Consider the following 27,154-nt stretch of genomic DNA (forward strand, 5'->3'; position numbering starts at 1 on the left):
CCAAGCGATTAGAATCACTTGGAAAGTGCTTGTGACAACTAGGTCACACTATATAAATCCATGCAAACAGACCCAAGAGAGTGGTAAAAATAAAAAAATAAATATATACTTACCCTCCGATGGCCCGCGCTGGCTTGTTTCGCTCGGTCCCGGCACTTTGCAGTGAATTGAAAGACCTGCCGACGTCAGCGTCGCGTGACCCGTCACATGACTCTCACTTCAGCGCAGGTCCTTCAATTCACTGCAAAGTGCCGGTAAGCAAGCAGGAGCGCTGCGCGGGCCGCCGGAAGGTGAATATACATTTATTTTTTATTTATTTATTTTTTTTACAGATTTTTTAATGGTACCTGGGTGTGGATGAGACTCTCCTCTCTGGGTACCATCCGCACTTTAGAACGCTTGAATTATGCATCTGCATATACAGTGATGCGTAATCCATGCGGTCTAATGCAAGTCAATGGCGGCGAAGACGCAGCACTTCCGCAAAATAATTGGTAGCGCTGCGTTTTTTTTCGCAATGATAATCCGCAGCGGAAATTTCCGTAGCATGTGCATAGCACATGCGGATTATCATTGGGGAACATTGCTGACCTTCTACCATGCGTTTTTAATGAGTTTCTGCAGCGTTTCCACAGCTGCAGAAGCGCATTAAAAACGCATCGTGGGCACACAGCCTAAATGAAGATAATAATACCAAAGAATTTGTGATTGCAATCATTTTCAGGAAGAAACTGAGTATTATCTGACAGAATTGCAGGGGTGCCAATACTTTTGGCCACCACTGTAAATGCTGGTTGACCACTAAAAAGTGAACATTCTAGTTGGAGCACTTTGTATTCTTGCTGTGATATTATGTGATTATGAAGAATACTTCTTAAACGCTTCCCATCCAGTTTTCTATTTCCATTGTTCAGTTACTGTTGTAATCTCTCACGCTTACATAATACACTTTCTACTAGGCTGCATGTAATCTACAGTTTACTACGTCAAGTATTTTGCTTTCAACATAAAAACCACAGGATACACTTTACAGGAGTTTAGATTTCGGTTACAGGCAGAGGACAAGATATGCTGGGTTAGTGCTTTTCTACGAAGAAGCAAACTATTTCCACATTTTCAGGCTTATTTTTGTTACATATAGAAGTACATCACTATTCATATAAATTGGTTTGGCCAAAGATCCTATGGAATTCTTCCTCTAGAGGAGTTTGCATTTTTCATAATGTCCACCTCTTTGAAATTATTATTTATTTTTAAAGCACTGTTAATTCCATGTTGCTGTAGAGAAGAGGGTTTACATACATCTAAAACATACATAAAATACAGTAAACCGTGATAGACTTGTATGGACAGGGAGGAGATCCTGGGTTGGGGTGGGGGTGGAGCAGCTTCTATGGTAGTGAGGGCCTACTAGGTTTTAGCTGGTTGTGCCGCACTAAATTCCACAGTATGGGGGATGTTCATAAAAAAATCGTGAAGGTGTTTGAGTGAGGAACGGATAAGGGTGGAAGCGAAGAGATCTTGTGGGGACCGGAGATTGTGTGGGAAAGTATCGGGAGATCAGTTCATAGATGTATGGAGGACACAGATTATGGACACCCTTGTAAATCATTGTTAGTAAATTAAACTGGATTCACTGTTATTTGGAATTCAGTGATGGGATTGGCTGAGGTAAGAAAGCCCAATTAATCGACCTAAGTTAAGAGTTAAGGATGGATTACAGGTGAGCAGGTATGTTAGTTGGGAGTAGTTGCGGTGGGAGATGACGAGGGCATACACTAACATTATAGTTGATTCAGGGTTGAGGAAAGGACAAATTCTAGAAATATTTTTGAGTTTGAGGCAGCAGAAGGTGGTAAAGGATTGGACGTGAGGTTTGAAGGACAGAGCAGAGTCTAGGGTTACACAGAGGCAGCGGACTTGTGATACAGGGGAAAGTGTGATATCATTTATTATGATAGCTCGTGGGGTGTGAGTGAGATGGAGAAAAGATGATGACTTCAGTCTTGCCACATTGAGTATTAGAAAGTGTGATGAGAAGGAGTATATAACTGATAGACACACTGGGATTCTGGACAGCAGAGAGGTGACATACGGGATAGAGAGGCAGATTTTTTTTTGAGCATCATCAGCAGATAGGTGGTAATGGAAGCCATGGGACTCTGAGCTGTCTCAGGCCGAAGGTATAAATGAGGAAGAATAAGGGACAGAATCTTGAGGGACATCAGCAGAGAAAGCGCTTGATGAGGAGGTAGTGTTGGAATTGGAGACACTAAATGTGTGCTTAGTGAGCTATGAGGATATCCAGGAAAGGGCAAGACCTTTTGATATCAAGGGAAGAGAGAATCGGGGAATGTTCAACTGTGTCAAAGGTGGAGTACAGGTTTTGACAGACGAGTACACAGTATTGACTGTTTTCTTTAGCAGTTAGTAGCGCATTAGTAAATTTGGTTAGGGCAGTTTCAGTGGAGTGCTAAGGATGGAAGGTAGAGTTTAGGTTGTCAGAGTGTGATGGATGAGAGGTGGGAGGAGAGCTCGATGTGGACATGTGGTGTTCAAGGAGTTTTGAGGAAAAATGGAGTAATGATATGGGGTGATAGCTGGATATAGAGGTTGGGTCACTGGATGGCTTCTTCAGGATAGGTATGATGGTTTCATGTTTGAAAGAGGAAGGAAAGACCCACAGGTTACAGATAGGTGGAAGAGGTGGTTTTTTTGGCTGGGGTAAGCATAGTGGTAAGGTTGGGCAGGAGGTGGGATGGGATAGGGTCAAGCTCACAAATGATGCATAAAACCCAATCCCAACAACACTACTAATATTTTCACTTTTTGAGATTTATTAACTTAGGGAGCTTAGAAAAATAAATGAAATTGTTACCTTTAGGAGCTTAGATTTAATGGCTTATACGCTTTAAAATCTAAAATATTTTTTTGTGCCCAGGAAATTTCTTTAAGAAATTAATACACTTCATGATTTACTTGCTGTTAAAATTCCCATTCTGCTGTGTTTCAGAACTGTCACATGTGGTCATGTGACTTCCAGGACATTACTACAGTTTGTTAAAAGCACAGAGTACAGAGATTTCCTGTCTGTGCTGTTAACAGAACATAGCCTGTCAGTCAAGTACAATCTGCAAAGCAGGAGGCAAGACTCAGCCAGCAGCACTTAGTGTGCTCCGAACACTAATGTCATGAGGGTGTAGACTGTGATCCTCTGTAAATTGTAAGTGACCGGGGATGTGTACAGTGAGGGAGAGAAGGAGCCGCAGAAGCAGGATACAGGCTCCACAGAGAACAAGTAATCTTATCAACTAGTAGCAAGTGAGGATGGAGCTGGGTGTTCTAGACTGCTAGATTACATAAAAATAAATGAATACACTATATGACATGTTGCTCCCCCTTACTACATGGAGTCTGTGTGGTGCCAGTGTCAGAACTTGCAACATTATTGTTTGTGATATTGACTGCAGGAGTGTCTTAAGACAAGTGCATAATAGGTGAAGCGGGAGGACTCATAGAAAGCAGAAAATTGTGTGTGTTCATTGATAATCCATCTTGAGACTGTATAAGAGTCTCAGGATGGTGCTTTCTAGGTAGAGTGAGCAACACTGAGGATGGGAGTGAGGAAGCTGTGAGCATATACAGCTCTGGCTGAGAAGCCTGAGCTCAACCTCCCTTGGGAAATGTATTCTAGAGGCACTGAATGAGAGCTGGCAGAAAGTTCAGAATGAAAGCAAAAAAACCCCCATAAAAATGACTGAATGGGAGCTAAAATAGGAAAATGAAGGTAAAAATGGAATACAAGGAACCTTTACAGGGAAAGTCTGATTTTTTTTTTTTGGTTGGGGGGGGGGGGGGTGGAGGAATTTTTATGCCCAGAAAGCAATTTTAAACAAACAGTCCTGTCTAAATTGATGGTTATGTTTAGGGCAGAGCCTGTATGGGCAGTATTTTTTTGAAGTTCAAAAGAACACCAAAGAAATTAGTCATGTACCGCCCACTTCAGCCCTGCATATTGTAGTATCTGTGTATCATTTAAGTATCTCTGAGAAATACAAAGCTGTACCATGATGAAGAAATATAGCAAGCTTTTCAGTTGGTGTTGACCAATGAGGTCAATTATTATCTAACATAATACAAGGAATACTGTTATATTTACCTTTTTTTTATAAAGGAAAAATATTACATTGTCCTCTGTTAAAATATTTTTCAAGAACAATTAACATTCTATTTTTTTTAATTTATTATTGGTTTTGATCAACTTTAAAAAAGAAAAGAAAGGATGCAATAGAGGTACAAAACCTGTCCTGTGGCTAATATATCATAATGATGTCTCATATTTATAATTCTAGATAAGTTAAGTATTGACAGTATTGATCATTTCAGTATTGACTGTGAACAAGATCATTTACTGTTCACCATTGAATTAAAATAATCATATGACCCTTCAGACATTAATATAAAAGTATAATGACTCATTCAAACATCCGTTTTTGTTTTTTTTTCACATATGTAAAAACCGACCATCAGTGTTTTGGATTAGATTTTCATTAGTTTAGTCAGATTGAACACATATCTGAAAAATGGACATCTGAATGAGACTTAACTTAAAATTTAGATAATAAAGTATTATTTTGTAATTCAATTATTATTTAGGATGTCCTAGTTTAAGATTTTAAGATTATTTGATCTTTTGTGTTGTCATGATTCGACTTTGAAATATATTCTTGAGCAAGAAAACAATAGTGTAAAACGACAGAAGAAATTCTTTTAGTTTTATTTTTGGTGTTCATCATGCAATAACTATGTTAAATTCCTACACAACAGAACTGTGTGGGGAGGAATAGAGCTTATCAAGCAACAGCTGCATTCAACCACATAGAGGCTGGAATTTTGTTCATTTATTAGTGAGAAAACTGCTTAAAATACAGATTTCTGCATTTTTCCAGAATTTTTCTACTAGTTGTGACTATAGGATAATTCTCTTACATGGGTTTAGGGAATGGTAACAGTCTGGTGAGATCCAAGGGTGATTAGATTTACAAATTGCAATATTGTAAATGGCATATGCTGTATGGGAATTCTGTTGTAGATTTTGCATTGGAACCCAAAAACTTCCAGATTTACCTCTTGGGCTTATTTAGTCACCAATTTTATTTTCTTAATTTTTTGTTTTTTTAATTAAAAGCGCTGCTGTTTCCATTTATTTATAAACCGATTTATTTCCATATTTCATGATGAAAAAATATTTTTTAATATTTACTTCTTGCATACTTACTTTTTTAACAAATACATCAGTTTCTCTCTGATTTTTTTTTTTTACCGCAGAAAACACATTATTCATTCGCTTTCTGTATAAATGACTCCTCACTCAGGCAACAGAGCGGAATCTGAGAGCACGCTTTTACTCTTAGATTGCATTATTATTGCTTTTTTAAAGTCATTTTCTTCAGTGTTATATCTCCAAGTTTTTATTTTGAAGGAAGATTTCTGTATAACTGCAGAATATGGAGCTTCTAGCCTGTCATAAAAATGAGATCTTTTCATTGTCGCTGGTTAATCTAAGCAAAAATATTAGTTGATTAAAAAATAATAATGATAAAGTAAAAGCACTCTTGCCTTCTTTATAGTAATTCATAGAGTATAGATGAAGACCTGTTAGGGTCATGCACACACGACCGCTTTAACAGGCTGATTCTGCCTGAAAAAGTGCTTAAAAAATGCTTTAAAAGAATTAGCACATGCAGTGCCATGTCAAAATGACTTGCCGCTAGTGATGAGCGCAAGTGCTCGTTACTTGAGTCTGCCTGGGGTGCTCGGGTATGCACTGAGTGATCGCGGGTTCTCGAGTGAATGTTCGAGTCCCTGCGGCCTAATGTTTCGTGGCTGTTAGATAGCCACAAAACATGCGGGGATTGTCTGTGTGTCAGGCAATCCCCGCATGTTTTGTGGCTGTCTAACAACCGCAAAACATGCAGACGCAGGGACTCGAACATCTCATTTCGCGCACCCCCGATTCTCGGTTCATACCCGAGCACTTGCGCTCATCACTACTTACTGCACATATGTTCTATCAAATGGCTAAAATAAGTGACCTGACCATTTTTCAGGCGGCTCACTAGTTTTATATATACAGTCTTAAAAAAGCGTCGTCAGGGCAAAACTGCTGCAAAAACCACCAGAAAGACACCAAAAAAGACGCTTCAAGAAACCCACAGCCGGTGTTTTCTTTAAACATCCTCTGTTTCAAAAAGTCAGTGGGTAAGCTGACGTCTAAAAGAAGTTATGCGTATATATCATTGCTGGAAAAATACGCACACTCAAAATGTTTTTAGACCACTTGCATATTATTTGTCCATCAATACGAGAATAATTCTGTATTGTTAGGAGCTGCACTGTGAGTTAACCCTGGCAACCACTTTATCAAACTTTACAACTTGACTTGGGATATTAGCCAGAAACTTATCTGTAGACAGATGTATAAGACTATTTCAAGCATTAGAGAAAGTTTTTTTTCTTTTCTTTCTGGAGGAGATCTAATTTGCATATATTTTCCATTGAAGCACTGCCTTCTCATTTTCATACTTTAGCTGGATTTCTTTATTTAGAACCAGTACTCTCTTGATATGCAATACAAAATTAAAGCTGATTTTTTTTTCAATATCTTCTTTAAATGGATCTCCTTAAAATATACTGAATGCTGGTTGTAAGGGGACCTTTCACACCAGTTTTAATATGTTTAACTGGTCTTATCATGGAATAGTGGCAGTGGATATTTTAATTTCTCCTTTCCCTTGTGGAGATATTAGCTTATAATGTTTAACTTATAATTTATGATAAGTGCAAGGGGGCGTAACCAGAGAATTGTTTCTAGGTTCATGTACTTTTTTCCCCTGTATGACATTCACCAATCATAAGCAGGCAGCAACATACAGGGGATAAAAAAAAGAACATGACCTCACAATAGCGAAGAGCTGGTTCTCAGTGGTTTTCTCAATCTACTCTCTTCACTGATCTCATTGAAGAGCTGTGCTTTATTACAAAGTTCTGGAAATACTGTAGATCAGAGATTACAATCACCTTTCAGTTTTCATCTCAGGGCAGTCAGTGTGGAGGAAAGGGAAATACAGCACAGCTGAGCTTTCTCTCATTATAAGGGTTCGCTCACACGAGCGTATAAATCGGACATATGCAATATGATAAAAAATCGGAATACACTAGGACAAATGTTATTCAATGAGGCAGTGCAGATCTGTGTATTTTTCTCAGCTGTATTTGGCATGAGTGAAAAAATAGCAGCATGCTGCAATTTCACTCCAAATTTGGTACAATGCAAGAAAAAATAAATCGCATGCAATACGGACAGTCAGTATGGCATCCAATTTTTATGGATACATTACAATTCTGTAGCATAGGAAACTGTAAATGGTCTTGTAAAAGATTAATAGCTGCTGAGTAAAAAGACGGATTGTATATAGATAGCACACGGATGGCAAGTGAGAAAAAAATCGTCTTGCATGAGAATGGGATCAATTTTGGGCACCACTCTCTGTAATGTGCAATTGACGGTGCTCCCCATTGAGGGACTAATGACTCAAACTGCCTTAACGGGATATTTGAAACCTTGCTTTTAACTGGTTAACACTTTGACATTTGACTTTAACACTATGATCTTCGAACATGAGACTTTCAGATGTAAGCGATGCTCCATTTGTGCTCAGCTTAATGTCTTAAGTGTTTGATACCAGCTGTGCGTTCTTATGCAAACTATTCAATCATTTCCTTATACACTGTGTGCCATTTTCAATAATTTTTCTATTGCTGAGTCAAAAAACATTCTTATACCACATATTTATTGATTTAGTGGAAAGGATATTTAAAGCAGTGTTCTCATTCTGCATTGTAAGCCTTTTATACTGATTGCTGACTTACTATCCATAATTACTGTTCATAAAAATCTGAAAAGCAGTCAAGAACATTCAGACTGGTTCTAATTTCTATAACGTTTATTAGGGGTGTTGGCAATACACTTATCCTAAATAGATGCAATTCTATCCAACAAACTTGCATTTATCCCATTTTTAAACAACTATGTACTCTGAATTTGAGTAGTACCCATAGGGCACCTGCTCCTCTTTTATGACAAATCTGTCAAATAGCTTTTCAAAATATAGATTTAACAGGCGTCAGCGCATTTAATGACTTATGAATAATTTGTATTCGTTTTCATAGATTAATTCGGAGTATTGAGAATTCATGTTCCAAATATTAGCTGACGGCGTTGCTTGGAAAGTATCTTTTTTTCAGGTGAAATGCTTCTGAGATCTACCAGGAGATTTGGAGAGTGTAATGCATTGCGGTTTTATTATAACGACTGTACTCATGTAGATTTACAGTTTTTTTTTTTTTTTTGTGTGTGTGTCATAGATTTTCCATGAAACTGTTGGTATGACAAATTTATTGGAAACGACATACATGGCTAATTCCTGCGAGTCCCCCACGATGTGCCCACCTATTGTGTCTTTAGTTCACTATAAGGGCAGGTGCATATTACGTATTTTCGGTCAGAATATCGGAGTATCAGCAAGAAAAGTAGTAACAGCAGCAGCTGCATTTCTCTCACCTTTCAACCATGGTAGAAGCCGACACATCCTGCCACTGTCTCTTTGCCCTTTTTCTTACAGATGTCCTTATTTGTAGGGATAGTGACCACGTCTGCTGAGACAGATGATGTAACTGATTGTATCTGGCTCCGTGCACCCAGTTTCCACATATTGTACAGTAAGAAAGACCTGGTCGCCACTGCTGTATTTTTAGTTTCCATTGTAACCTTCCAATATATGTATATAAACATGTACTCCTCACTTTTGATAAAACGCTCTGTATATTGTGCATATACACTACAGACCAAAAGTTTGGACACACCTCATTTAAAGATTTTTCTGTATATTTCATGACTATGAAAATTGTACATTCACACTGAAGGCATCAAAACTATGAATTAACACATGTGGAATTATATACTTAACAAAAAAGTGTGAAACAACTGAAAATATGTCTTATATTCTAGGTTTTTCAAAGTAGCCACCTTTTGCTTTGATCACTGCTTTGCACACTCTTGGCATTCTCTTGATGAGCTTCAAGAGGTAGTCACCGGAAATGGTTTTCACTTCACAGGTGTGCCCTGTCAGGTTTAATAAGTGGGATTTCTTGCCTTATAAATGGGGTTGGGACCATCAGTTGTGTAGTGCAGAAGTCGGGTGGATACACAGCTGATAGTCCTACTGAATAGACTGTTTGAATTTGTATTATGGCAAGAAAAAAGCAGCTAAGTAAAGAAAAACGAGTGGCCATCATTACTTTTAGAAATGAAGGTCAGTCAGTGCGAAAAATTGGGAAAACTTTGAAAGTGTCCCCAAGTGCAGTTGCAAAAACCATCAAGTTCTAGCAGCAGACACATCTCTTCAACAACTGTTAAGAGGAGACTTTGTGCAGCAGGCCTTCATGGTAAAATAGCTGCTAGGAAACCACTGCTAAGGACAGGCAACAAGCAGAAGAGACTTGTTTGGGCTAAAGAACACAAGGAATGGACATTAGACCAGTGGAAATCTGTGCTTTGGTCTGATGAGTCCAAATTTGAGATCTTTCTTTCCAACCACCGTGTCTTTGTGCGACGCAGAAAAGGTGAACGGATGGACTCTACATGCCAGGTTCCCTCCGTGAAGGATGGAGGAGGAGGTGTGATGGTGTGGGGGTGCTTTGCTAGTGACACTGTTGGGGATTTATTCAAAATTGAATACATACTGAACCAGCATCGCTGCCACAGCATCTTGCAGCGGCATGCTATTCCATCCAGTTTGTGTTTAGTTGGACCATCATTTATTTTTCAACAGGACAATGACCCCAAACACACCTCCAGGCTGTGTAAGGGCTATTTGACCAAGAAGGAGAGTGATGGGGTGCTACGCCAGATGACCTGGCCTCCACAGTCACCAGACCTGAACCCAATCGAGATGGTTTGGGGTGAGCTGGACCACAGAGTGAAGGCAAAAGGGCCAACAAGTGCTAAGCATCGCTAGGAACTCCTTCAAGATTGTTGGAAGACCATTTCCGGTGACTACCTCTTGAAGCTCATCAAGAGAATGCCAAGAGTGTGCAAAGCAGTCATCAAAGCAAAAGGTGGCTACTTTGAAGAACCTAGAATATAAGACATATTTTCAGTTGTTTCACACTTTTTTGTTAAGTATATAATTCCACATGTGGTAATTCATAGTTTTGATGCCTTCAGTGTGAATGTACAATTTTCATAGTCATGAAAATACTGAAAAATCTTTAAATGAGAAGGTGTGTCCAAACTTTTGGTCTGTACTGTATAAAAATAAGATACCGCCATATATCCTTCAAATTCCTGATTGCTTTTAGAATGACGAGATCATGGTCTTCTCCGATCTTTTCTTTACTTTGTAATAACTTGCTGTGACCCCGGCAGCCTACCACTGCCCACCGCGGTGTCATGCCATAACGTTACCTCTGCAGTGGTCTGCCACGACAGTGATGCCCCCTGTAAGGTGGCCCTATTAAAAGACTGGCCACCATAATATATGTTTGCATATAAGCGTAGTCTACAGAACACGGTGATGGTAATTTTGCTGAGATTCAACCCTATCTTCTGGACAGAGTCATAGGTAGGTAGATACTGTAGATGTACTATTAATAGATAGACAAATGCAGGTCTAAGACTATTCGTTTATCCTCAGCTTTTTAATTTTGGGAATGTTCATTAAGTTTCCAGACTACAAAAGGGTTAAGCAGAGAATTAGTGGACAAATGCAGGCCATATGCAGATCTGATGACTGCTCGCAGGCCTTCTGCTCCACATGCGTAGTGCTGCAGTATACGATGATCTATCAGTGAGGTGCAGAGAAAGCTTAATGTTGGGTCCAGATCCCATCAGAACAGCACCGTAGGTTATTTTTCCTCCTAGCATCAGGCAGTAAAGTTGTGAGATAATCATTGTGCATTTAGTCCGTGTGTTACGTTACACGACATGAGAATATGAGAATCTCGCCATCTGGCTTCTAGAAAGAATGTTATTGTAAATATTGGAATCGCTTTTTGCCGAGGATATTTGCAATTTGAAACATGACAAGTATTTTGCTCAGTGCGGATTCATCTTAATCATAAGCAGAAATTCCTATTACCATGTCATTAAGGCAAGGTTTTATTAGGTAGACAAAGATTTCTATTTTCTCTTTTTTTTGTGACTTGCTGATCTTCATAGGGCACAAGTCTGACCAGGTTTACACGTGATGTGGGATTGGCTACTCATTTGAATGGTTGGCATTCACTTCCTCTGCGGTGGCCATTGCAAGGAACATTTATGGCTATCTGCAGAGTCTCCCGGAGATTTTCCCTCTATCAGGGGCTTCAGTGGTCCGCTTATCATTTGGCAAGCTTATTTTAAAAAATGACTTGTCGAGAATGAGTGAGGTCTATCTTGTTGATGATTTGTTATCCTGAATATCGGTTGGGGTCTAACACTCAGCACCCCCATGTTCTGGTGTTTTTCGGTCCGACAGTGTCAGCCAGTTGTAAACCATGAATAGCCGGGACAGGCACATTCATTCATTCATTCATTCATTCATTCATTCATTCATTCACAACAGATTATCTCCTATTGAAGTCAATAGGTTATCAATATCCTAAGTCTGGAAAAAACATTTATGAATTATTTAAAATTTATGTTTATGTCAAGTCTCCCTTAAAATCTTAGTAAATACTGTAAATTTCATGTCCTTTTGTTTCATGGGCTTCATCGTCTTCTTTTTTTTAGTGTGTTTTCTAAAACATAGGGTTCAATCGCAATGGCGGCTAGAAGCCAACTCCACTGCAAAGGTCCAGGCGCCAACTCCTCCTCTTCTCTGCCCTCCGAACCTTTTATAACTAATAACTGTGCCACAGCTGTCACCTGACCTGTTGTCTCCTCCAAACTCTTCCCTTCAGGAACCATGTTCTTTGTCCTACAGTTCCTGCTGATTAAGTTCTTGCTACTTTCTCTTGTCCTGCAATATTTGATCAGCATAGGGTGGTGCCTGTTTATTGACACTCAATTAGGCCTCAAACTGTAGAAATCTCTGATTTGTTCATCTCCTTACAGTGTGATGCCTTTTTGTCTTATTTTGTGGATGAAATTCATACACTGCCATTTTAAAAAATGGTTTACCATGCAATGTACTTTTTTTTATTGAACTCCTTGGGATGTAATAGTGTAGCCTGCTATGCGTGTTTTTTTTTTTCTTGCTGTAAACTGACAGAAGGATGAAGGCCAAAAGTAGACTATTTCCACCACTAATGGGCACATTTTCTTGTGTTCTGTACTTCTGGAGCTTTTCTCTGTGTATGCACTAAACTTAAATGAAAAGAAAAAGTGATGTAATTAGGACCTGATCTGTAACAACAGATGAGTTATAGATTTTCTGGTAACATACCCTTGAAGGTAGACTATTTTACCGTCATATGAGACCAATTATGTCCGCAGATGGTACAATTAATTTTACATGCAAATATTACTTTTATTAGTTATTATGTAACAGAATTTCTCTTTCGGTATAAAAGTCTGTATGACCTACATAGAAACCATAAATCAGTGTGTGACAGTCTGCCCTATCATATGTGGTTTTCCTGTTAGGTATATGCAGAATATTCCATGGAGCATATTATGGCTGCCAAATGTGCGGACCAAAGACCTGTCATAATGAAATAACTTAGAACAAGTGATGCTATTTTCTTATCATGTCTCTGCTGACATTGCCATCTAAAGCATTGATGGCTTATAGGTGTCTCTAGTTTCGAATGAATGTGCCAAATTGAGGTCTAAAAGTAGCATCAAAGTATTCAGCATCTCTCACTTGTGTAATGTTGCAAGTACTTGGCTGATAGAGGCAGCACATCCAGCTCATTGTATCTGGCCTTTATGAGACCCCAAATGTCACAGACTCTCAGGAGGCTTGGACAGTCAAGAGCAGGTGAACTTCACGAGTCTATGGAGATAAGGAGTTACTCAAAAATTGCCTTAGAACTAACATTTATGGTTAAAAATTGTACATGGAAGTGCGTAGAGATCTAGGTGGGAAGGTGTACGTTCTTCTAAGAGTTCTTTCTGTTGTCCTTGTCCTTTTATAACTTTTTAGTTGGCTCAGAATTAGCTTTTGAAGCCCAGTCACAGCACAGTGTGTTAATACTAAATCTCCTGGCTCCAACCTAGGCCGACAGCTGCATCCTCCAAGTGCTTTTTCAAAGTATTCTGAAATATTACATGCCATACTTTGGTTTGACAGAGTTGATGAACTTTGTTGTGGTCTCCTAAATGTCTGCGACCAGATTTAGAAAAGCCACCTCAGCTGAAACCCACATTTGATTGAAAGCATAGTTTGCTGTGATTTGTACTTTAGTATCATTGACTACATATATTTTACAGTTGCTATAATAGTTTCATAAAACACTATTTGTTCTGGGAAATGTTCTGATTAAAGGGAGCTGTCTAATCGCAACCCTTTCAAGTGCGCCTTGACTGATCGCTGTGGGTCAGGTTATTAAGACTTCAGCATGCAGCACATTTTGTTGCGGTAAGATGATCCCAGCTATTCATTTAATGTAGTTTTATTTGGAGGCCATTTTTATTGGTTCATAGATAGGTGGCCAAAAGGAAACCTCCATATTCCCTTATAGGTTAAAAGGACAGGGGTTGCCCGAATGTGACAATCACTTTAAGGCAAGGCCGCTCGGGTCATCCGTGAGTATCTTGCCGATTATGCTAATCGCACTCTGATCAGAGCTTTGATCATATTATATGGTGCTGTTCGATTTTCACGCATGTGGAGAAAGAAAAAAAAAGTTTCTTCATTCAGTCTGAAATTGGACCGTACTCAGAGTGCAGTCCGATGGTTTCCATGGACCCAGAGACATGAATGGCCAAGTTTCATCCGATTATCGATTATTATGTGCATGCTTTTTCGGTCCAAGGAGAAAAATCGGACATGTGCACTGCCTCATTGAATAACACGGGGACAATTGCTATCCTGTCAAAACCACGGATATGCACTCATTCGATTATTATGGTTGTATGTATGAGCCCTAAGGGATAAAAATATTAATGCAAAGCACCTATTACACACCTTACTGATGACTATATTTGCTCCCTATGTTAAGTGTTGAAGAGTTTTTTTTTTTTTTTTTTTTAAAGGGGTGTTTCCCAAGTTAGACAGTTATGGCATATCCTTTAAAAATATGGGTTCCACCTCTGGGACTTGAATCTATCTCACATTGGTGTGAGTGAAGAGGCGGCCATGCTTGAATGTGCCAAAATGTCCAGCATGGGAAATCTTCTTTTAAGGAAAGCTATGTATGAAGTTCTCTGCTATTGGAAATGTAGCTTATTTTGTCTGTTTTACTAATATATGTGGATACATGAAATCTGTAAAATCCCCCAAGTCCTCTATTTAATGTCTTTTAAAGGGGTTTTCCTCTGTAAAGTATTTTCAACCCATAGGCATGTGCTGGCTAAAGTTAACAAAATTGGCCTTATTCTACTTGAGCTGTTTCAGCACCAGCTTTTCCCTGTTTGCAGACTGTGGCGGTGATGTCATGACCACTACACCCAATGTAGGCTGGACTGCAGATGTAATCAATAAACCCAATGATTGGTTGCAGCGGTCACATGTGCTGTAGTCGTGAAGTCACCGATGTTGCCTGTAAACAATCATTGGGAGCAGGGAGACTGTAAGTAACAACGTTTTTATAATTTTTAAGAAATGTAAGTCTGTCCACTAAGAAAACTGGAAAACCTCTTTAGAAATAGTAATTTTGCTTTGACGCATTATGCCTTTGGAGTAATCTCCTATTAATGTGAGGAATTCTTGTGTTTAAGTATATCTAATAGATACTTAAAAGAAAGAAAAAACTTCCTATCTAGCAAACTTTGTTTTCTTAATTGATCTTCTGTTTTTCTTTGTTTTTTTTCCTTTTTTTCTTTTTTGTAATTTAATCTTTTTCTGTAACTTTCATTTCTAGGATGGCACAAAGCAGAAGCGAGAACGAAAGAAGACCGTATCATTCAGCAGTATGCCAGCCGAGAAAAAGATCAGCAGCGCAAGCGATTGCATCAATTCAATGGTCGAAGGATCGGAACTGAAAAAAGTCCGGTCCAACTCCAGGATCTATCACAGATACTTTCTTTTGGATGCAGATATGCAATCTTTGAGGTGGGAGCCTTCAAAGAAAGATTCTGAAAAAGCAAAAATAGACATTAAGTCTGTAAAAGAGGTCCGAACTGGAAAAAATACAGATATTTTTCGTAGCAATGGTATTTATGACCAGATTTCAGAAGACTGTGCTTTTTCTATAATATATGGCGATAATTATGAATCCTTAGATCTTGTTGCAAACTCTGCTGATGTTGCCAATATTTGGGTAACGGGTTTACGATATTTAATTTCATACGGGAAGCATACTCTTGACATGATTGAAAGTTTCCAGGATAACATGCGGATGTCATGGCTTGCTCAAATGTTCAGGGAAGTAGATGAGGAGAATGCAGGACAGGTACCTCTATGTAAAGCAGTGCAATTTATAAAGAGATTAAACCCAGGTCTTAAAAGCAGCAAAATTGAATTAAAATTCAAAGAGTTGCAGAAGTCGAAAGATAAAAGTCACACTGATGTAACCCAAGATGAGTTTATTGAAGTTTTCCATGAACTTTGCACTAGACCAGAGATTTACTTTTTGCTAGTGCAGTTCTCCAGCAATAAGGAATATTTAGACACAAAGGACCTCATGATGTTCTTGGAAGCTGAGCAAGGTGTTGCACAGGTAACAGAAGAAATCAGCCTTGACATTATCAAGAAATATGAACCATCTAAAGGCCAGGAGAAAGGTTGTCTGTCGTTGGATGGCTTTACAAATTATCTTGTGTCTCCAGACAGTTGTATTTTTGATCCAGAACACAAAAAAGTTTGCCAAGATATGACTCAATCTTTATCCCATTATTACATAAATTCATCCCATAATACTTATTTAATAGAAGATCAATTTAGGGGTCCTTCAGATATTACTGGGTATATTCGTGCTCTCAAAATGGGGTGCAGAAGTGTTGAACTGGATGTCTGGGATGGCCCAGATAATGAACCTGTCATTTACACTGGCCATACAATGACAACACAGATTGTTTTTCGCAGTGTGATTGACATCATTAATAAATATGTCTTCCATGCATCGGAGTTCCCATTGATTCTTTGTTTGGAAAACCATTGCTCCGTCAAGCAGCAGAAAGTCATGGTTCAACACATGAAAAAAATCTTAGGAGATAAACTTTATACCACTCCTCCAAATGCAGAAGATGCCTATCTTCCATCTCCTGAGACTTTAAAAGGCAAAATATTAATAAAAACTAAAAAACTCCCCCCTGAGTGTTCGGGGATTGAAGGCGATGTTACGGATGAAGATGAAGGTGTAGAAATGTCCCAAAGGGTAGAGAAAGGAGAAGAGCAGCAAAATATAGTCCCTGTGAAACGAATACAGCTCTGCAAAGAGCTCTCTGACCTTGTTAGCCTTTGTAAATCTGTTCAGTTCACAGATTTCCAGACATCTTTCCAGAACCAGAAATATTGGGAAGTGTGCTCCTTCAATGAAGTGGCGGCTGGCAAATATGCAAATGAAAGTCCTGGTGATTTTGTTAACTATAACAAAAAGTTTCTGTCTCGGATATTTCCAAGCCCAATGAGAATAGACTCCAGCAACATGAATCCGCAAGATTATTGGAAATGCGGTTGCCAAATAGTTGCTATGAACTTTCAGACTCCAGGTCTAATGATGGATCTTAACATTGGCTGGTTTCGACAGAATGGAAACTGTGGATTTGTTCTACGACCTGCCATAATGCGCGAGGAGGTCTCTTTTTTTAGTGCAAACACAAAAGATTCTGTGCCTGGAGTATCTCCTCAGCTTCTTCATATTAAAATAATAAGTGGTCAGAATTTTCCAAAACCTAAAGGGTCAGGAGCTAAAGGAGATGTTGTGGATCCCTATGTCTATGTTGAAATTCACGGAATACCTGCAGACTGCGCAGAGCAGAGGACAAAAACCGTGCATCAGAATGGAGACAATCCAATATTCGACGAAAGCTTTGAGTTTCAGATTAATCTTCCAGAACTAACAATGGTTCGCTTTGTGGTGCTCGATGATGACTATATTGGAGATGAGTTTATCGGGCAATATACTATCCCATTTGAGTGTCTACAACCTGGCTACAGACATGTTCCTCTACAATCTTTAACTGGAGATGTTTTGGCTCATGCCTCTTTATTTGTCCATGTAGCGATTACAAATCGCAGGGGTGGAGGAAAACCTCATAAGCGCGGTCTGTCCGTTAGGAAAGCGAAGAAGTCAAGGGATTATGCATCAATGCGAACATTACTGATAAAGTCCATTGATGAAATCTTCAAAAATGCCATTCAGCCTATAAGAGAAGCCACAGACCTACGTGAAAACATGCAGGTAAGAAAACCATTAAAGTCAGAAACTAAACTTACCTCTGAGGATGCAAATATATTAATATACTAATGTGCTTTTTTTTTATCCATCTTCCTTCATGTTAAATGTTATGTTTGTTGTGTTTTTTCATAAAAGCAACTTTTTGATGGAGTTGTCTGAAATTAACACTTGGACATATGATTGTCAAGGAAAAAAGTTTGCTGCACCGCCCTCACCCTATGCATATGATGGAAAGACTCTTCCGCTCTGACAGTCTTGAGCTATTAAAGGCAACCTCTTACCAGGTTGCTACTCCATCTGAGAGCACCATAATTTAGGGCTAGAGACCCTGATTTCAGTGATGTCTCGCATACTAAGCTGCTTGATATTTTGATACAATACCGGTTTTCTCTGCTGCAGATCCACCAGTTCTCTGAATGCTGAGCCCTGTATAACCCCACCCACACCACTGATTGGCAGCTTTCTCTGTACTCTGTGCATAGGCAGAAAGCTGACAATCAGTGGTGGGAGCGGGGTTATACAAAGATCATGAATATGGATGATTACATGGCAGCAGGTTTACTAGTCCTCTAGTGATAATCTGCTGCTGATAAAACCGTGATTTAATTAAAACTACACTAAGTAGCCCAGTAAGTGACACGTCGCTGGAATCTCTGTCTTTGCCACTGCATAAAGTTGTTCTCAAATTAGGTGAAAAAAAATCTGGCTGCAGATTATTTCTTAATGTATGACATGGAAAGACATCTAGCTGAATGTAATCTGAGATTTAAAGGGGGTTTCTCATATTAAATAGCACCTTTAATTGAACTCCTTTGACACAACTTAGCAGGTTATGGATGCAGTGGTGGTAGTCATTTTCTGGTCTTTGTGCTTGAGCGGCCACTGCCATATAAAAGTAATGTAAGTACAAGGTAGAGGGCCCATTACAGGCTTTATAGCAGTCAGAACTTTAGACCCTTTATGTCTCTGATGGTCTTTTTAGTCGTTGAGTACTCCTCTTTATACTAATTCCCATTCTTCAATATCCACCATCATGCCATAGACGTAAAACAGCAAGTATGTTGCTCCTGGTGATGCTGCTGCTTGTAATTTCATGCGATCCGTTTTATTGCTCAGTTTCCTATACAACAAAATATAATCAGCCTTGAAGATCAGCCATCTACAGATCAGGATCACAAAAGACTTTTTCCATCTTTGCCATATCTAAAACATTTTGCCAGGCCTGGGGTTTTGCCATGAAATTATTCCTGGGCATTTTAAGTTTTCCATCATAGTCCAAAAGATTCGGATTGGAATCATTTATTTGAATAAATTGTGTCAATCAAGGAGAGGTCACATTGTTGGATTGGTGCCTGCAATCTGGTCACGAGCTAAACTTTCTAGTTTATGTGCAGGCAGGCAGACATACCGGTACTTCATATTCTGAACAGTCTGTCTTCCGTGACAGGTTCTCCTTAATTCTGCAGCAGATTCAATACTGGTGGCTGGAACGTATTTCTGTTCGTCCCGCAATGCTAACATGTGGTTTAAACAAATATTTAAGGATCCTGTTTTAATTCAAAGGTTTAAAGTTTTGCTTTGTTTGAAAGAGGCGGACATTATTTTACTTTGACATGTGGAAGATCATCTGACTTTAGTGCACACGCTTCGCTGCACTTCTCTGGAGTTATCCAAAAAAGTACACTATAGAGAAATGTAGCAAAAGCACCAAGGTCCTAGAGATTTAGAAACCTTATGATGACTGTTTTGCTACTTTGGAGTACTGGATTTACTAGTTTACATGAGAATCAAAAGAGTACATTTGTTATCAGATGTGACCCCAGCAATAGTACTAACCACTCAGGTACCATGCTGCCTATTTTGAGTTTCGACAAAATAAGCTTTCTCTTAAAGGAGTTGTCCACTACTCGGACAGGCCTTTCTGAATCCCTGTAATTGTCCGCTGTAAAATAATAACACTTAGGCAATGTTCCCACATGTTGTGTTTTTTTTTCAGTCAGAAATCTGCAGCAAAACTGATCTCTGGCAGGAAATCAGCTGTGTCAAATCTGCAGGCTTTGCTGCTTTTTTCAGCGTTTGTTTCACTGTCCTTCTGTTTCTATGTATGCATGTACATAAAGTTCTGTGGAAAAAAAAAAAGAACCCCATTTTATTTTGCCATCAAAAACGCTGAAAAAATTTACTTGCGTTTTTTGGTACATTTTTTTCAGCGTTTTTTTCACCACCCATTACTTCCTATGGGTGAAAAATCACTGCACAAACGCTACAAGAAGTGACATGATCTATTTTCCAAGAACACAACCAAGGCACAAAATACGCAGCAAAAAAACCCCACAAGATGTGAGAACTGAGAATTCTGGTTTCTCATAGACTTTGCTGGTACTGCAAAACGCAATTGAAAATTTGCATAAAAATCTGCAGCAAAATACACTGCAAAACACAACGTGTGGGAACATAGCATTACATTCACATCTGGTACCGGCGCTGTTCCAGCAGTTTCAGCACTGGCTTTCCCAGTGATTGCATGACATTATGTCACGCGATCCCTGCAGCCAATCAACAGTGGTTTCTCTATTCTGTTCTATGCACGAATCAAAACATCTGGAGAAAGAGAGAGAGCAGCTGCAGCTCTCACTTTTTCTAGATGTCAATTACGTCCTTTAGGACAGAAGAGTGAAGCCAGCGCTGATTGGCAGCAGGGATCACGGGACATTGTTATGTCCTGGGGAGAGCCAGTGGCGATATCACTGGAACAATGCCGGCCCCAGAGTATATACAGGTGCATCTCACAAAATTAGAATATCATGAAAAGTTAATTTATTTCAGTTCTTCAATACAAAAAGTGAAACTCCTATATTATATAGAGTCATTACAAACAGAGTGATCTATTTCAAGTGTTTATTTCTGTTAATGTTGATGATTATGGCTTACAGCCAATGAAAACACAAAAGTCATTATCTCAGTAAATTCAAATACTGTAACAGCTTGAAAAATGTTTTTAAAATCCGAAATGTTGGCCTACTGAAATGTATGTTCAGTAAATGCCTCAATACTTGGTTGGGGCTCCTTTTGCATCAATTTCTGCATCAATGCGGCGTGGCATGGAGGCGATCAGCCTGTGGCACTGCTGAGGTGTTATGGAAGCCCAGGTTGCTTTGATAGCAGCCTTCAGCTCGTCTGCATTGTTGGGTCTGGTGTCTCTCATCTTCCTCTTGACAATACCCCATAGATTCTCTATAGGGTTAAGGTCAGGCGAGTTTGCTGGTCAATCAAGCACAGTGATACTATTGTTTGCAAACCAGGTATTGGTACTTTTGAAAGTGTGGACAGGTGCCAAGTCCTGCTGGAGAATGACATTTGCATCTCCAAAAAGCTTGTCGGCAGAGGGAAGCATGAAGTGCTCTAAAATTTCCTGGTAGACGGCTGCGCTGACTTTGGTCTTGATAAAACACAGTGGACCTACACCAGCAGATGACATGGCTCCCCAAACCATCACTGATTATGGAAACTTCACACTAGACCTCAAGCAGCTTGAATTGTGGCCTCTCCACTCTTCCTCCAGACTCTGGGACCTTGATTTCCAAATGAAAATTGGAACTCTGGGACCTTGTGGAGTGTGTCAATGATTGCCTTTTGGACATCTGTCAAGTCAGCAGTCTTCCCCATGATTGTGGAGCCTACTGAAAGAGACTAAGGGACCTTTGTAAACGCTTAAGAAGCCTTTGCAGGTGTTTTTTGTTAATTATTTTAATTTACTGAGATGACTTTTGTATTTTCTTTGGCTGTAAGCCATAATCATCAACATTAACAGAAAAAAACACTTGAAATAGATCACTCTATTTGTAATGACTACAGTGGGTACGGAAAGTATTCAGACCCCTTTAAATTTTTCAATTTTTGTTTCATTGCAGCCATTTGGTAAATTCTAAAAAGTTCATTTTTTTTCCTCATTAAAGTACACTCTGCACCCCATCTTGACTGAAAAAAAAACAGAAATGTAGAAATTTGTGCAAATTTATTAAAAAATAAAAGCTGAAATATCACATGTTCATAAGTATTCAGACCCTTTGCTCAGATACTCATATTTAAGTTACATGCTGTCCATTTCCTTGTGATCCTCCTTGAGATGGTTCTACTCCTTCATTGGAGTCCAGCTGTGTTTAATTAAATAAGACTTGATTTGGAAAGGTACACACCTGTCTATATAAGACCTCACAGCTCACAGTGCATGTCAGACCAAATGAGAATCATGAGCTCAAAGGAACTGCCCAAGGAGCTCAGAGACAGAATTGTGGCAAAGCACAGATCTGGCCAAGGTTATATAAGAATTTCTGCATTACTCAAGGTTCCTAAGAGCACAGTGGCCTCCATAATCCTTAAATGGAAGAAGTTTGGGACCACCAGAAGTCTTCCTAGACCTGGCCATCCAGCCAAACTGAGCAACCGTGGGAGAAGAGCCTTGGTGAGAGAGGTAAAGAAGAACCCCAAGATCACTGTGGCTGAGCTCCAGAGATGCAGTAGGGCGATGGGAGAAAGTTGCACAAAGTAAACTATCACTGCAGCCCTCCACCAGTCGGGCCTTTATGGCAGAGTGGCCCAACGGAAGCCTCTCCTCAGTGCTAGACATATGAAAGCCCGCATAGAGTTTGCTCAAAGACACATGAAAGACTCCCAGACTATAAGAAATAAGATTCTCTGGTCTGATGAGAGGAAGATCGAAGTTTTTGGTGATAATTCTAAGCGGTTTGTGTGAAGAAAACCAGGCACTGCTCATCACCTACCGAATACAATCCCAACAGTGAAACATGGCTGTGGCAGCATCATGCTATGGGGGTGTTTTTCAGCTGCAGGGACAGGACGACTGGTTGCAATTGAAGGAACCATGAATGTGGCCAAGTACAGAGATCTCCTGGATGAAAACCTCTTCCAGAGTGCTCTGGACCTCAGACTTGGCCAAAGGTTCACCTTCCAACAAGACAATGACCCTAAGCACACAGCTAAAATAACAAAGGAGTGGCTTCAAAACAACTCTGTGACCATTCTTGACTGGCCCAGCCAGAGTCCTGACCTAAACCCAATTGAGCATCTCTGGAGAGACCTGAAAATGGCTGTCCACCAACGTTCACCATCTAACCTGACGGAACTGGAGAGGATCTGCAAGTAAGAATGGCAGAGGATCCCCAAATCCAGGTGTGAAAAACTTGTTGCATCATTCCCAGGAAGACTCATGGCTGTACTAGCTCAAAAGAGTGCATCTACTCAATACTGAGCAAAGGGTCTGAATACTTATGACCATGTGGTATTTCAATTTTTCTTTTTTAATAAATTTGCAAAAATTTCTACATTTCTGGGGGCTTTTTTCAGTCAAGATGGGGTGCAGAGTGTACTTTAATGAGAAAAAGAATGAACTTTTTAGAATTTACCAGATGGCTGCAATGCAACAAAGAATGAAAAATTTAAAGGGGTCTGAATACTTTCCGTACCCACTGTATATAATATGAATTTCACTTTTTGTATTGAAGAACTGAAATAAATTAACTTTTTGATGATTTTCTAATTTTTTGAGATGCACCTGTATAAGTGTTATTTTACAGGGGGAAGCATAGGGAATCAGTAGGGGTTGTCCGAATAGTGGACAACCCCTTAAAGTTTCTCCTCTATAGTAAATGGATAGTCATTTCTCTATATTAGCGTAGATAGTATGTTATAGTTGTTTCATTATTAGGCAGAGCTGCAGAACTAAAGAAAAAATCGAGATATTGGCAGTAATCAAGCACGGTCTAAACAGTAAGTCAGTTTTGGGTAGCTATTGGCATATTAGTATTACCATTATATAGAAGGTTTACTTTACAGGTTATCAATGCCATTTTTGACAATTATTTCTGAGATTTATTACTGTAGTGTGTGCACAATGAATTAAATGTAAGCAGCAGTCACCACCGATTTATTATGTTGCCTGTTAACTTTCTATCGCAGGACTTTTGACCAAAAGTAGTTTAGTTAAATTTTATGCTCCTATATGAGTATCAAAAAGGGATGTATTAAGGGTTAGAATGAGCGTCCAAATTGTATATGATGCCAATGTAAGTATGTACCGGGCCAAAGTTTTATTATGTATCCAGCATAGTTCTTGAGTTCACCTTCAAAACTGAGTCACAGTCTTCAGACTGTCCTGGCTCCTGATTATTTGCTACCTTTTCTTAAATAATATATTTGATTTACTCTTTAAAAAATTGTATAATCTTTGTCATTTTAAGGAGAATCTGTTCCTTTTTCCATTTATAATAAATGGTGGCTTATCATACATTACTTTAAAATTGTACTATTTTCTTTGATGTAACAAGGTGAAAATACACACTGGTTAATTAATTTGGTGCATCTTCTCAGTGGCGTATGCCACCATGCACCTTGCCAGAAATGCAACTGGACTGCAGAAAGGACTGGAGTAACATTTCTGGTGTAAGAAACTCCAACACTTTTGCTCCATTTTATGGGCTGGCATAGCCAAGCCCTGGATCTTCTCCAGCTGCTTTGATTTTGACAGAGCTGCTTCAAAGTAGCGTGAAAATGGTAAAAGTCCCAAAATTTTTGCACAACCTCACATTGCACAAAAATATTTCAACTTTTCAAAGTGTTTTACACCAGTTTTCTGGTGTAACAGCATGGATCTCAAAGTATTACATCATTCTCAAATGATTTGTATAGATTAGAAAGCTGTTGCATTGACATTTGGTCACTCTACCATTTGCAATATACATCTGATCATTTAACATCATCTCGCAAATGATCATTGATGAGATTATAAACAAGTCAATACTGGATATTTAGAAGCCACATAAACGATAGATATGTCAACTTAACGATGGTTTGGCCAATCATTCATCCGGCAGCTATCTCTATCAACTCCTCCATGCAAAGAAGCGCTCACTATGCCGATGACAAAAGTCTCACCCGTTAGACTGGAGACCAATATTGTTTGGCCAATGTTAGTCTAATGTGTGTGTGTGTGTGTGTGTGTGGGGGGGGGGGGGGCAATAAACGTACCTCCTCTTGCCCCTCTTTATTTTTCCTACATTGCATTGTTCGCTAATTTTATGTTATTTTATAATGATGTTGATACAAACATGGTTTTAAAGGGGTTATCCAAGACTAAGTTTTTAGGCCCGTGCTAAAAAAACCCCACCTACCTGCCTGTTGTGCCCAGCCCCGATCTCTGTCGGCACAGAGTGGTCACAGATGGTTCCTGCCGGCAGTTCACTGGCTTCCGCTGACGTCACGTTGACCATAGTGGCTTTTATTCCGCTCGCCCTGTTGATGGAGTGTGACTGCCAACGTCATGCTGATTCATAGCCGACTCCTCACTGCATTACTGCAGGGAGCCTGCTGTCAATCAATATGACGTTGGCAGTCACTGTCGACAAAGCAGCTTGGAAGAGAGAGAGCTGCTCTGTTGATGTTGAGCAGCTGAATCACCGGCAGTAGCGGTCCCTGACTGCTCTGTGCCACATCGTGTATAACAGGCAGGTAGTTAGCAACTACCTGCCAGTTAGTTTATAGGCCCATAGTAAAAAAAAATAGTCCTGAATAAATCCTTTAAATACAGACACGAAGGACCTTTCCCCAACCACTCTGTATATTACAGATGAGGAGCTACATTAACCAGTTTCTTTTTATTTTTCCTCTTCTGTTATATCAACCATACTTTCCTGGCCATTGTCAATTAGGAATTCTTTATGGCTAGTTAACTCCAAATTCCTTTCCTTAATAGTATATAAGTAAGGCTGTAATGTCTTATACTCAAGGCCTGGCCTACATTTACCAGCTCTGCACTCTAAAATAACATGGTTATATGTGAGACTTTTGTATTTCACAATAGTTTTTATTAGTTTCTTTTTTCAAGTAACAATTTATCATAATGTCAGGAAATGGGAAGCCGCAATCAATCAAGAAAATAAACAATACACTATAGGCATAGTAGCAATTAGGATGGCAAAAACATCAATAGATTTTTTTCATAAATATGAATTTATTACTTCCTTGTTATCAAGGGATACCTGACTGTGTAAGAAACAGAGACTGAACCAAAGAATGATAAAACAAACATTTTGGTAAGTTGACCTACGCATCTGAAATAAGTTAAGGTAGAACACTGAACATTAATCAGAACTAGAAAGAAAGAAGAGGAAAAAGCACACAGACACATCAAGAGATAGGAAAAAAACAAAACGATAATTGAAAAAGTAATCAGGCAAGAGTGAGGACATAGGGAAAATCAGTCAACTACCATCTCATTTGCTCCATGCAATCTCAAGCTTGAAGAGAGCAACGAGGGTGACAAACGCTGTTCACTAGATGTTCTCGAGGATATGTTTCTTATGACTCGACATCTTCAGCTGAGGAAAGCAAGCTCCAAAGTCTCATTGTGAGAGAATATTCGTTCCATGAAGACTCTGTCTGATCAAAACAGTCCTCCTGATTCTGTAACAGAGACGCTTATAATTATCCAAAAGATTTTCAATTTAGGCCGGCTCAGTGTTTCTTCCAGGAAAGTGCAATAGTGATCCTGTCTGCCAAAAAACATGTGGTACATGTGGTATTGGGAATGTCGGGTATATACCTTCCTACCTGAGCCTCCCAAGGCGATTTTCTTTTAATTTACCTCTGTGATAGAGAATATTAAGTTATAATATACCTGGTCGCAGAAGTATCTAGCTTTTTAGGCACTTTATTACTGGAGGAAGGAATCTTCGCCATCAGAAATGCTTACGAACATGTGAGTAATTCCCTGTCAAGAGATGTTGCTCCTACCATGTCCTCCCACTCCCACAACGTCTGCTCCTCTCCCCATTTATGTACAAAGGTTTCCCATAGGAAGAAACAAGTGAACATACAATTTGTTACACAAATTTACAATAGCTCAAGATGTGAGAAAGATGGCAACCTTCAATATATCCCAGTCAGGAAATGTTCAGTGGTGAGACGGACAGTTTGTATTGTAACTCCTGTTTTCTAAGAAAATGCAGAAGTTTCCTTCATCGAGGTCCATACTGTAAATGACAGCATGTTTTTGAACATTGGTGCCTATAGATGGACACATCTCACATCATGATGATGGATGGAAAGATATACGGTATATGGCTACTGTTCTTCATAACTCATTTACTCTTTGTCACATTTGACCTCAACCTTTTTTATTCTAGCAATATTTTATTGATTAACTTTTAATTTTTGTTAATCTCTTAAGGAACATTTAACTTTTTTTTTTCTTAATAATAATCAGGGTCTCATTAGTCTAGTGATTAATGGTACCACAATCCCAATGGCTGCTTTTTGCACACATTAAGGAGCAATTTAATATGTAGGTAGTAATATAGATATAGTGAAAATATTGATTTTGTTTGGTCAATGGACTGAAAAGTAACATTTTTTTTGAAAGAGAAATGTGTTTGGACCAGTTGTTATCAACCTTCCCCCACTCTTGATAGAGTGTCCCCTCTAGAAGTAGAAAGCTTCTCTTACCAGGATAAAGTGAATATTTGTAGACCACAGAACATTTTAAAAATATGTTTATAGATGTATAACAAAGTGGCTGGTCTCCATGATTCGG

At 39.1% G+C, this 27,154-nt stretch overlaps 1 protein-coding gene across 3 annotated transcripts in view; it reads left to right on the forward strand.

The window, feature by feature from the left end:
* PLCL2 (phospholipase C like 2) overlaps window positions 1–27,154 on the forward strand; it is a 228,996-nt gene that overhangs the window by 114,215 nt on the left and 87,627 nt on the right. For 2 of the 3 annotated variants that reach the window (XM_073677944.1, XM_073677945.1), the window contains exon 3: window positions 15,070–17,550. In XM_073677944.1, coding sequence (XP_073534045.1) covers window positions 15,070–17,550 — 2,481 coding nt within the window. Of the gene's footprint in view, window positions 1–14,755; window positions 14,779–15,069; window positions 17,551–27,154 lie in introns of those variants that run through there. The other variant, XM_073677946.1, reaches the window with a different exon arrangement.

The sequence above is a fragment of the Phyllobates terribilis genome, unplaced genomic scaffold, assembly GCF_046119375.1.
Source record: "Phyllobates terribilis strain yellow unplaced genomic scaffold, ASM4611937v1 Scaffold_4__5_contigs__length_816908805, whole genome shotgun sequence".
NCBI lineage: Eukaryota > Metazoa > Chordata > Amphibia > Anura > Dendrobatidae > Phyllobates > Phyllobates terribilis.